The sequence below is a fragment of the Chanos chanos genome, chromosome 4 (assembly GCF_902362185.1).
Source record: "Chanos chanos chromosome 4, fChaCha1.1, whole genome shotgun sequence".
In the NCBI taxonomy this organism is placed as follows: Eukaryota; Metazoa; Chordata; class Actinopteri; order Gonorynchiformes; family Chanidae; genus Chanos; species Chanos chanos.
The window spans coordinates 48,666,036-48,678,535 of record NC_044498.1 but is presented as its reverse complement, the minus strand read 5'-3'; the positions used below and the strand labels follow the sequence as shown (position 1 = coordinate 48,678,535).

The 12,500-nt window shown below is 42.5% G+C and overlaps 1 protein-coding gene across 1 annotated transcript in view; it reads right to left on the bottom strand.

The window, feature by feature from the left end:
• Positions 1-12,500, bottom strand: part of pcdh15a (protocadherin-related 15a) — a 168,605-nt gene that overhangs the window by 78,110 nt on the left and 77,995 nt on the right. The window contains exons 7-11 of the mRNA XM_030772403.1: positions 8,645-8,755; positions 6,677-6,847; positions 3,441-3,549; positions 3,185-3,297; positions 331-537 (exon numbers count right to left, since the gene is read on the bottom strand). Coding sequence (XP_030628263.1) covers positions 331-537; positions 3,185-3,297; positions 3,441-3,549; positions 6,677-6,847; positions 8,645-8,755 — 711 coding nt within the window. The remainder of the gene's footprint in view (positions 1-330; positions 538-3,184; positions 3,298-3,440; positions 3,550-6,676; positions 6,848-8,644; positions 8,756-12,500) is intronic.

Below are 12,500 nucleotides of genomic sequence, written 5' to 3'. Positions count from 1 at the left end.
TAGACCATTCTCAGCCACAGAGAGAAGTTTAAGGAATACTTTCTTTCATTTTCTGGTGAGATGAAATATGCATACTGAACATTACTGAACAATACCGAACACTCATTCAAGAAAGAAAAAAAAAAAAAGAACAATTTTCAACAATACTCATTGAATATGCATTGTCTCCGATACATGATTTAACAGACGACAATTCCTGCTTTGAAACAGCAGACATGTTTATTAATATGATCTTGTATATCGGTGCCGCCTGTCAGATTTTGACAGTTTTCTTTGGCATAGAGCAAAGAGCTGCTATAGTTTGTTGGCTGCTGATATAAAATGCATTACCTCCTCTATGTCGTTGTCCAGGGCAACGATACCTAGGGGGGCAGTGAGGTTGGCGCTGCCAGCGATGGTGGCGCCCACTGGGGCAGACTCGCTAATATAACCCTGGTAAGACGCCCGCTGAAAATACGGAGCCTGATTGTTCTCATCCAATATGTCAATGATCAAATCAGCATACGCTGGGAGTGGGTGCCCATTGTCCTGTTCCGCCTGCAAACAAACAAACAAATAAATAAACAAATGTGGGAAAAGTGCCCAGTGAAAAGAAATACAAATATAACTCCAAGTTGTAAGTACAATTTTGCACTGGAAATGTTCTGTTATGACCTAATTAGGAGACAAATCCTTTTGGATTTTGAGAGTAAATTGAGAGTAATCTCCTATATACATTTACAAGCTTTTCATAAGGCACTGTTTATTCACCTCCCACAAGTCAGCTTACATATCTTTAATAGTGCAGAGTACATGCTGTTATTACAAATTATAGTTATGCTGCATTTATACATAGGGAGCTTACTTTAAGTTGAACTGTGTTACTGACATGAGCCCTGTAGAGGTTAAAGATGTTTGTTCTCTACTCATTGTCTCAAAATACATCAAAAGCGTTACGATAATCTTTCACCAGCTGTAACGACCGCCTTGTACTTGTAAAGCCACATTCTAGAGCAACCCCATCAGAAACAGAGTAATAATAATAATTATAATAATAATAATCTGATTTTCTTTACTGAAGGGCAGGGACACAAAGGCAGGCTTTTTTTTTTCCTTAGGAGGAGAATCCATTGGATTATAAAACCTATAAAGGAATCAGATTTCATTATGAGGACGTTAAGAATTGGGTTTCAGTAATTGGTTTTGTACTTTGCCATCTCAGTCACACGCGTGTAAGCGCACACACGTATGCCCATGCGGGCTGACTACCTTTAATCACATGTTTTCCTTTACAAACGCAGCCAATCGAACGGGCTGAAGAAAAAAAAAAGATTATAATTTGTTTCCCTGATTTCGCAGCACAGGTGGCGGGATGGCGTGATAAGCCAAAAATACATTGAGGAAAAAGAGAGAAGATTGAAATATACATCATTTTCCAGGGGAATATAATCAATCCTGAATGAGTCATGTAGACTAATTCTGAACACGCTCTTCTTTCTCACAGTCCACAGCCTCTTCACCTGAGAAATGTATTAAAATAAAAAAAATAAATAAAAACGGTTTAATTTAATTAGAAAGGGTGTTTCACTTAACTGGGTACATAGAGTTGTGGTGTGTGTGTCTGTGTCTGTGTGGGTGTGGGTGTAAGTGTATGAGTGTGTGTGTGTGTGTGTGTGTGTGTGTGTGTGTGTGTGTGTGTATGTGTGTGTGAGTGTTCCTGTGGATGATTAAGCTCTCTCACTAATTTGCTTTCACTCCTGACTAACTGGGACACTGGTAGACCTTCCTGTGTCCTCAGTTTCCTTGGCTGACGGATTCTGAGAGACGAACAATAAGTGAGGTCGCTAATACACTCACTCACTCACTCACACACACACACATACACACACACACACACACACACACAGACACACACACACATTCATACATAATAAACATAGACATATCTGCACAGAACATCATTTACTGTATTATTAATGCGCACAAAATCACCCATGCAAAATTCAGATCTGTTCCCTCAAATGATAACTGAACTGTCTCACATATTTTTACGGCTGCAATTGTGGTATGAAGTCACAAAGCATTTAGAAGGCATATCTATCTATCTATCTATCTATCTATCTATCTATCTATCTATCTATCTATCTATCTATCTATCTATCTATGTATCCATCTGTCTGCCTGCCTGCCTGCCTGCCTGCCTGCCTGTCTGTCTGCCTGTCTGTCTGTCTTTCTTTCTCTCTTTCTTTCTTATTCTCTCTTTTTCTCTGATGGAGAGGCCTGGTCTCTGGCCAGTGACTTGGCTAGGGAAAGCTCCAGCTCCCTGCTCATTCACTACAGGTTCCCAGTCAGGAGAGCAGAGAGCTGTACATTTCATTATCACACTTCATCCTACTTATCTCCATAAAGAGGCTCCTCTCTGATGCTCCAGCAGCCCCTCAGCCACACTGGCATCAGCTCTATAATCGACCGTAATTACCCCAAAGGTTGACTTTGACTGGATGGTGGGAGAGGGAACAATGTGGTACTGCCCTGAAGCATAACTTTTCTTCACTCTCACTACTTTAATAACGATACGACACCATGACCATGTAAAAGCTCAGTTTCAAAACAGTTTGGTAACACTGAGGGGGAAAAAAAAAAAAATCTCCCTGTCTGTCTTAACACATATCACTTCCAAACATTTGTTATGACACGCGGCCAATTGAGACGCTAACGCATATGTCAGAGCGTGTTTTCACGGCGTTGAGATCTGCCAAATAAGCTTCAACATAAAACAATGACACTCGGCGCGAGTATACAGATGGCTCGCGGAACACACGCGGTTGTCGAGGTTACAGCCCTGTCATAACACTCACGTCTTTGAGGGTGTGAAGAACTTGACGGCTTTTAAAGTAAAGAGGGGCCTATGGAACTGTAAATGCGCCAATCCAGATGACGAATGTCACCACCAGGATTCTCGCCACGACCAAAAGAGACGCGTTGGGAGAAGGAGCCAGAACATGCTGGACAAGACGTGTAATTTGTAGCTGTCACTCAATCAAGGTTAGACAGGAGAACGCTGAGTTTTCACACACCACTAGAGGCCTAGCTGGATTTGAAACCAGGTATGAGTGCTTCCCAGCATGAACTGGAGATGAAATTCATTGGGATTGGATGTAAACGAAATCATTTATTCCAGTTTATGATAATACGTGCTAATGACCTTGATGACGAGGGTGAAGGATTGGTAGAGGTCTCGGCTGACTGGTCTGAGCACGCGGAGTTCCGCCGTGGTCTTGTTGAGAGAGAAATAATCTCTGTAGCCCGCCGGATGGCCTGAGGATAAGAAGAAGAGTAAAAGGCCTGACAGAAGGAAAAAAAAACAAAAAAAAACGGACGTGTGTATTTGTGACTGATTTTGTGCAGCTGACTGATTTTGTGCAGTTATATCAGCGCGCGTAGATTTCAACGCTACGCACCAACCAAAATGGAGAAGAGAATCCCGGGCCGGTCCGAAGGCGGCTGGATGTTGCGATCTTGATCCACTGCCCTGATGGGCGGGGTCACGTTCAGCGGATTCAGCTTGCTCTGAAACCAAAGGACGGAGACACACAAAGGTTTTCAGGTCTGTTTTTTTTTTTTTTTTTTTTTTTTTAACCACTCATGTTGACCCCAGCATTGATCTAAAAAAAAAAAAACCCGTCAAGAGTTTCTTCCACATTACCATCTGTTCATTCTGTTTACTAACTTTCGAGCATTAAATCACCATGGATACCATTGCTTGTTTCCTATTAGCATTCCAGAAGAGTTTGAAAAGTCCAGCTCTGAATTATGCTGGTAGTAAGTAACATGTGAGTATATATAGTTCCCATTACACTCTACAAACAGGGCTAATTACACAGGAATTTTACTTCTCTTTTTCACAGTTTGATGAGAGTTTACATGTGGGAACAGCACAGATAGGAATCAAAGCTCATTAGCGGACTTTTACTTGGCAGTACACTTGAAAACGTGTTATATTAACTCAAAGACAGCACGACAGGTAGTCAGCAGATTGTATGCTCTACATGCTCCCACACACACACACACACACACACACACACACACACATGCGGGTGCACGCACATGCTCACACGCACACACCAGCACACATGCACATAGAGACAAACATACACACACACACACACACACACCAACACACATGCGTCTGCACGCACACACGCACGCTCACACACACACCAACACACATGCACATAGAGACAGACACACGCACACACACACACACATGCACACACCAATACACATGCACACGCACGCACGCACACAGACACACACACACACACACACACACACACACACACACACACAAAATGCTAATGAACGGGGCTGTTAATAAGGAGCAATCCCTTTGGAGGATCGAACTATTACTCTCTAAAAATAAATGAAACGAATTACAGAGTAGAAGAACAGAAATATAAATGAGTAAACATATAAATGAATAAACAGATGCGTTGCGCTAGTTATTAAGTGGGAGACGGCTGTAAATCGGAGAACTTTTGCCCTATTAGGATAGTGATGACTGGCCATAATACACCTCTGTGAGCAGGCTGTCTGCATGGGCTCTGGAAATCTGCCTAATTCTCCCTCTTAGACTGAGTAAAGCACTTCTCATATTGGAACTCCTAGTGCCTGTCTCTCAGTGTACATTACTCACCCAGAGAGTGTGGACAGAGAGCCCAGATAACTTACTCTGAAAACTTATAGATGTATGCGTTTGTGTGTGTGTGTGTGTGTGTGTGTGTGTGTGTGTCCGTGTGTGCACGCTAGTACACGCTAGAATAAGCACGCTAGAGTAAGCACGCTATTTCACTCTGTGTCTCTATTCAGACATGCTCCCTGCTTCTGATTGGTCGGAATGATATAAACACACTCCCCTCTCCCGACTACCTTCAGTTTTTATTTAATGTAAACTAGTCTGAGATTACCTGGGGATCTCTATTCAAATTTCTCTCTATTCAGATTAAAAAAAAAAAAAAAAGAAAAAAAAAGGTAAAACTGCTTAAGCTTTGAACTAATTAACTAACGTTAAAGGCAGCATCTCGTCCCACAGTCACTTCAAAGGAAATGTAATTTATTTTTCATATAATGCCCTCTTCTTAATTCTCAGGCAGAGAAACCCACAGCGTGAGGTGGAAAATATAACTCGGCATTCAGTAAAAACAAATTACTAATTATAACAAACAGCAATTAATCAGATGCCACCAAAGTTCGAAAAACAACTGCTCTACTCTAAATAGCATGCCTCCTGAGTTTTTCACCGTGCTTCCCGAAGCAAACCTGTTTAGTGCAAAATACAATCTCCTTAAAACCCGCACAGCCAAATCGGCAGCCTGGCTCACCATTCGAATGAGCACCTTTCATTTAGTGAAGTGTAAAAAAAGAGAAAGAGAGAGAGAGAGAGAGAGAGAGAGGGAGAGACAGACAGAGGGAGAGAGAGAGAGAGAGAGAGAGAGAGAGAGAGAGAGAGAGAGAGAGAGAGCGAGCACAGATCACTTGGTGCTCTGGAGGTGAGCCAGCGTCTGGGATAGCTGAAGCCTGTAAGCGCTGTAGACTTAGCTAGACGTGAACCTTTTATTATAAATTACGAGCAGCCGAGAGTCCCTCTCAGCAGACAGCAGCGGTCAGAAGTGGCCAGTCACACGGGCTTCCTCCCCACAGAGATCTGAATTTACATTCCCCACGCTTCCAGGAACCAGAGGCCCAGCACCGCGGCAGGTTCTCCTCAGCTGCAGCTCACCTCAGCTGGACTCATCCAGCTCCAAACTCAGCCTCTGGAAACACAACTGTCCTCTGTTTCCACACGGCATCTGGCCGCGCTTACGGCAAAAGACACGCGAAAACGTCGCCATTGTGTGTGCACGCGCGCACGCGCGCGTGTGTGTGTGTGTGTGTTGTTTTTTTTTTTCTTTTACCTTTCCCTGTTTTTTTGTTCTCCACTCCAAACCTTTTCTTTCCTGTCATCTCTCTTTTTTCACTCCTTCGCTCATCCTCTTCTCTTTCATCTCTAGCCCAGTATAGGCTTAGGGGATAAAAAAAGGGGGGGCGGGGGGGCCTCTGTGGGTTTTCCAGACTAGGTTCATGTAAATTACAAATGAACTTACATAAATACACACATTTAGAGGCCTCCTGCCGTCACAGGACGGTCTGATGCCAGCAGTGGGCTGTCAATCCTGTCTTTCCCAGCATGCAGCTGGGCCTAGTAACACATGCACTTGTAAGGCTGTCACCTATATTGTCCCTGTTACCCACCATTCCAGAAACACGCACACAGACACACACACACACACACACACACACACACACACACACACACACACACACACACACACACACACACAAAAGCACACAGACACACATACACACACAAAAACACACAGACACACACATAAAAACACACACATACACACACAGCGGTACGTAGTTTATCATCTGTCTAGTTTACTGTGCCACCCACACGTCTCCAGATGTCGTTCAGGTCCCTGGAAGCTCTCTCACTTTCAGCCTCACAGAAACATTTTTATAATTTCACAAATTATCCGCAGGCAGAGACTCTACTAATGCCTACTGATGGGCCTCAGCAGTGCGGCACATTCACTGACAGAATTTACAGCGTGAGGAGTGAGGTTTGTGTGTGTGTGTGTGTGTGTGTTCTTACCGGTTCAGTGAACTCTGGAATAGCCACGCGGTACGTAATGGGGTTACAGTCTCTTGTGTTGTTGACCAGAACGCAGGGCAGGAATACAGGTCCCAGGTCATCTCCATCTAACACGTCAAGCGTCAGTGTAGTTGTGGCTGTGCGTCGGTTACCTGGATACGGGGCCCGGTCCTGAGAAAAGGCATATCACCACTGTTACGAAAGAGTGAACTGTATAAACATAGCACAGAGCTTATTATGAGAAAGGCAATGAAAAGTGAAAAGAGAACATGAATATGGAGATGGAGGAGGCTGTGTGTGCTTGTATGCACGTATGCATGATTCATGTTTATGTGGTTTATGTGTGCGTGTGTGTGTGTGGTTTATGTGTGTGCATGTGCATGGTATATGTGTATATGTGTATATGTGAGTTTGATTGTATGGTGCGTGCTTGTGTGTGTATGCATGTGTGCATAGAGGTGCGTGTGTGTGTGTGGTTTGTGAGAGTGCGAATTGCGGTGCAAATGCACATGGGTGTGTGTACATTTGTGTGTGTAAGTGTATGTGTGAGTGTGATTGTGTGGCGCTTATATTCATGTGTGCATACGTGTGTGTGTGTCTGTGTATTTGTGTGTGTGTTTATATGTGTGGCTGTGTGTTGGGATGTGTATGTGTGTGTGCGTGTGTGTGTGAGAGAGAGTGTGATTGTGTGCTGCTTGATGGTGAGTGTGATTGTGTGCTGCTTGATGTCAAAATGTGTGTGTGAACAGAGAAGTATTTGTTCTGACACAGTTTTAATAATGCACACAATGATCATGATAATCAGTTGGGGTTATTTTGCTTTTTTTTTTTTTTTAACTGGAGTCTGACACAAGCTCAGTGAACAATCTTCTAGAATTATTCACAAAATGTTCAACCTCTCAGGCTCTCTCATTCAGCTAGCTTTTTCTCTCGTTCTCTCAGAGAGAGGAAAGAGAGAAGCCACGAAAATGTTCATGAACCCACGTCTAAACGCACAGGCTATGTCCAGATTTAGAGACTATGTCCAAAAGCACAGACTATGTGAGGGACAGGGTATGTAAAAGGGCTGTACAGAAAAAGGGCAGGGTACATACAAAAGCACAGACTATGTACAAAACATGAAATCATCGTGAACAAACAACGCAACTCCTCAACAGATTCAGCATTCATACAACACATAAGTGACCTTCACAAGGTGAATCTTTCTCTGAAATGGTTACGAATAAAGATGAAATGAACAACACACAACATGGCACACTCATGAAGAACATGCCACACACGCACACCCACAGCAACACCCACACACACACAAAAAACATACTGTATACACATACACACACACACACACACACACACACTATACACACTACACACAAAAGAAAACACACACAGACACGTAAAGAGCACAATACACACCCGCTATTCACACAATGATACATGCACTTCCAAGGTAATCACCTATATGTTACAAGCATTTGTCCCTATCTGACACTAAGAATATATGATTAATCTGATAATATCTTAATGCTAACTTCATAATATCATATAATGTGTATAAAAGTAGAGATTCTCATGATGAATCCATAAAATTAATCATGAACGATTAAAAAAAAAACCTCAGCAGACACTTATTATTATGAATATGATTTGTGATACAGTGCAATTATCAGAAAACGAACATTAAAATTTCACTTTACGGGATTTAAAGACACATCATCAGCCAGACGTCAACGCCGTTTAATTTACATCTTTAACATGCTAGTCAGCCTGGCTTCCAATTCAAAAATCTCTCAAACAAACTCGAGCTCTCAGGAAAACACAAGTACGTCTCCGTATCACGTTTCTCCAGCAAAAGGCCCGGCAAAATTAGACGTGTCTGGCAAAAAAAAAATGAAGGTGGAGGTGAAAGGGTAAAGAGTCCTAATCTTGGAAGAGGGCAGAGTGCACGCTTTGCTGATGGACTCTTACATTAGCTTGGACAATGATCAGGTAGCGTGTCCGTTCCTCATAGTTCAACCTCTCAGCCAGAACTATATTACCAGACAGTGTGTTAGCCACCCGCACCGTTCCATTTGAGACCTGAGAGAGAGAGAGAGAGAGAAATGGAGAGAGAGAGGGTGAGAGAGAGGGAGAGAGAGGGTGAGCGAGAGGGAGAGAGGGACAGAGAGAGAGAGAGAGAGAGAGAGAGAGAGAGAGAGAGAGAATGTAAGCAAAAAAGGGATAACCTCTACAGTCTGAAATTCACATGGAACTCAGTACGTCAGCAGGTAAACAAATACATAAAAAAGTAATTACATTAAAGCACTTAAAGCAATTACTTATTACTTGACAATATATCACAATGTAACATTAAAGAAATATACAATAACTCTATTGTATAACTGTTTAAGACTCTATTGTTTAATAATAGTAAATCTACTATATATATATATATAATCACACAATATTACAATAATAACATAATACAATTCAATATTATATATCAGTACAGTATTACTGAGCGTAATTAACAGATTTGTGTGTTTGTATGATTCTTAAAACAACCCCAGTAGCATTGATTTAGACTCAGATGAGCAGAATGTATAGCCCTCAGGTCCACACATTCAGATCTCCATGAGTTGCCCAGAAACGCTTGTAAAAGTCAACTGGCATGCCATCCACCCCTGGGAGCCAATCAGAGGTCATCTGTTGAACAGCTGCTGTTAGCTGCTCCATCCAGTTCCATCTTCTGCCTGTCTCCCCCAACGGCCTCTGACTACGACAACAACCGCACAGACCGCTGTTCATCTATCTCCATGGCACCAAACGACTGAGCGCGGAGAAAAAACGACCGCCCCGGCGCTGCCTGCCCAATTTCCTCTCATCTCCGCAGAGCCCGCCTTCAAAAAAGGCGAAATCCCCGTGCTTTGTCAAACTAAAGGAGAAAGCACTAGGTGCATTTCTGTCTCTTCCATGTATACGGCATAGGAACACAAGAGCCCCATTAGACCTTACTGGAAAGAGCCGGCCTTGCTTTCTTTCCAAACATTTGTCACTTTCTCATGACAGTAACTCTCATTATAGCCTGCTGGCCATCTCTCAACATCCATTATTTTTCTCCCCATCCCGCCCAATCAACTCATTCATCTCCCTTGTGGATTAAGATTAATACTGTTGACAAAACACCTTCGTTTGAGTCTTTCGAAGTTTTCGAACCACTGCAGTTAAGACTTTTGAAAAAATGTCTTTGTTTTTTTTCCTCTGAGTCTAGACTACCTCAAACGTACAACAAAAGAATGTCATTCCGTTAAGAGTTTTTACTTTTTATTTTCAAAGACTTTTCACTTCGATAAAGGGAACAATGGAAAACAGACTACAGTAACTAGTTTGTATGAAGAGAAACTTCACTGGGTAATTTTAGTTTGGTGACCCTGCTGCTCTCATGTTTTGTCACATAAATTCGATTAAGTTTCTAAGACACTTTAACACCCTCGCACAGTATATCAACTCAAGTGGTTTTTTTCTGCAGAAATTGTCTTCTTATCTCCATAGAATCTTTGCAAAAGAGTGTATGTGTGTATGAGGGGGCTTTGTGTGTGTGAGAGAGAGAGAGAGGGAGAGAAAAAGAAAGACGGATAGATAGGGAGGTGGTGGAGTGTTCACTGGGCTCAGACTAATCGTTCAAACATTAGCTGGACTAAATCTGATCTGTGACAGGCAGTACGGGTTAAAAACTGGACTAAATCTGATCTGTGACAGGCAGTACGGGTTAAATGCTGGACTAAATCTGATCTGTGACAGGCAGTACGGGTTAAAAACTGGACTAAATCTGATCTGTGACAGGCAGTGCGGGTTAAAAACTGGACTAAATCTGATCTGTGACAGGCAGTACAGGTTAAATGCTGGACTAAATCTGATCTGTGACAGGCAGTACGGGTTAAAAACTGGACTAAATCTGATCTGTGACAGGCAGTACGGGTTAAATGCTGGACTAAATCTGATCTGTGACAGGCAGTACGGGTTAAAAACTGGACTAAATCTGATCTATGACAGGCAGCACGGGTTAAAAACTGGACTAAATCTGATTTATGACAGGCAGTACAGGTTAAATGCTGGACTAAATCTGATCTGTGACAGGCAGTACGGGTTAAAAACTGGACTAAATCTGATCTGTGACAGGCAGTACGGGTTAAAAACTGGACTAAATCTGATCTGTGACAGGCAGTACGGGTTAAATGCTGGACTAAATCTGATTTGTGACAGGCAGTACGGGTTAAAAACTGGACTAAATCTGATCTATGACAGGCAGCACGGGTTAAAAACTGGACTAAATCTGATTTATGACAGGCAGTACAGGTTAAATGCTGGACTAAATCTGATCTGTGACAGGCAGTACGGGTTAAATGCTGGACTAAATCTGATTTGTGACAGGCAGTACGGGTTAAAAACTGGACTAAATCTGATCTATGACAGGCAGCACGGGTTAAAAACTGGACTAAATCTGATTTGTGACAGGCAGTACAGGTTAAATGCTGGACTAAATCTGATCTGTGACAGGCAGTACGGGTTAAAAACTGGACTAAATCTGATTTGTGACAGGCAGTACAGGTTAAATGCTGGACTAAATCTGATCTGTGACAGGCAGTACGGGTTAAATGCTGGACTAAATCTGATCTGTGACAGGCAGTACGGGTTAAAAACTGGACTAAATCTGATCTATGACAGGCAGCACGGGTTAAAAACTGGACTAAATCTGATTTATGACAGGCAGTACAGGTTAAATGCTGGACTAAATCTGATCTGTGACAGGCAGTACGGGTTAAAAACTGGACTAAATCTGATTTGTGACAGGCAGTACGGGTTAAAAACTGGACTAAATCTGATCTATGACAGGCAGCACGGGTTAAAAACTGGACTAAATCTGATTTGTGACAGGCAGTACGGGTTAAAAACTGGACTAAATCTGATCTGTGACAGGCAGTACGGGTTAAAAACTGGACTAAATCTGATCTGTGACAGGCAGTACGGGTTAAAAACTGGACTAAATCTGATCTGTGACAGGCAGTACGGGTTAAATGCTGGACTAAATCTGATCTGTGACAGGCAGTACGGGTTAAAAACTGGACTAAATCTGATCTATGACAGGCAGCACGGGTTAAAAACTGGACTAAATCTGATTTATGACAGGCAGTACAGGTTAAATGCTGGACTAAATCTGATCTGTGACAGGCAGTACGGGTTAAATGCTGGACTAAATCTGATTTGTGACAGGCAGTACGGGTTAAAAACTGGACTAAATCTGATCTATGACAGGCAGCACGGGTTAAAAACTGGACTAAATCTGATTTGTGACAGGCAGTACAGGTTAAATGCTGGACTAAATCTGATCTGTGACAGGCAGTACGGGTTAAAAACTGGACTAAATCTGATTTGTGACAGGCAGTACAGGTTAAATGCTGGACTAAATCTGATCTGTGACAGGCAGTACGGGTTAAAAACTGGACTAAATCTGATCTGTGACAGGCAGTACGGGTTAAAAACTGGACTAAATCTGATCTATGACAGGCAGCACGGGTTAAAAACTGGACTAAATCTGATCTGTGACAGGCAGTACGGGTTAAAAACTGGACTAAATCTGATCTGTGACAGGCAGTACGGGTTAAAAACTGGACTAAATCTGATCTGTGACAGGCAGTACGGGTTAAATGCTGGACTAAATCTGATTTGTGACAGGCAGTACGGGTTAAAAACTGGACTAAATCTGATCTATGACAGGCAGCACGGGTTAAAAACTGGACTAAATCTGATTTATGACAGGCAGTACAGGTTAAATGCTGGACTAAAT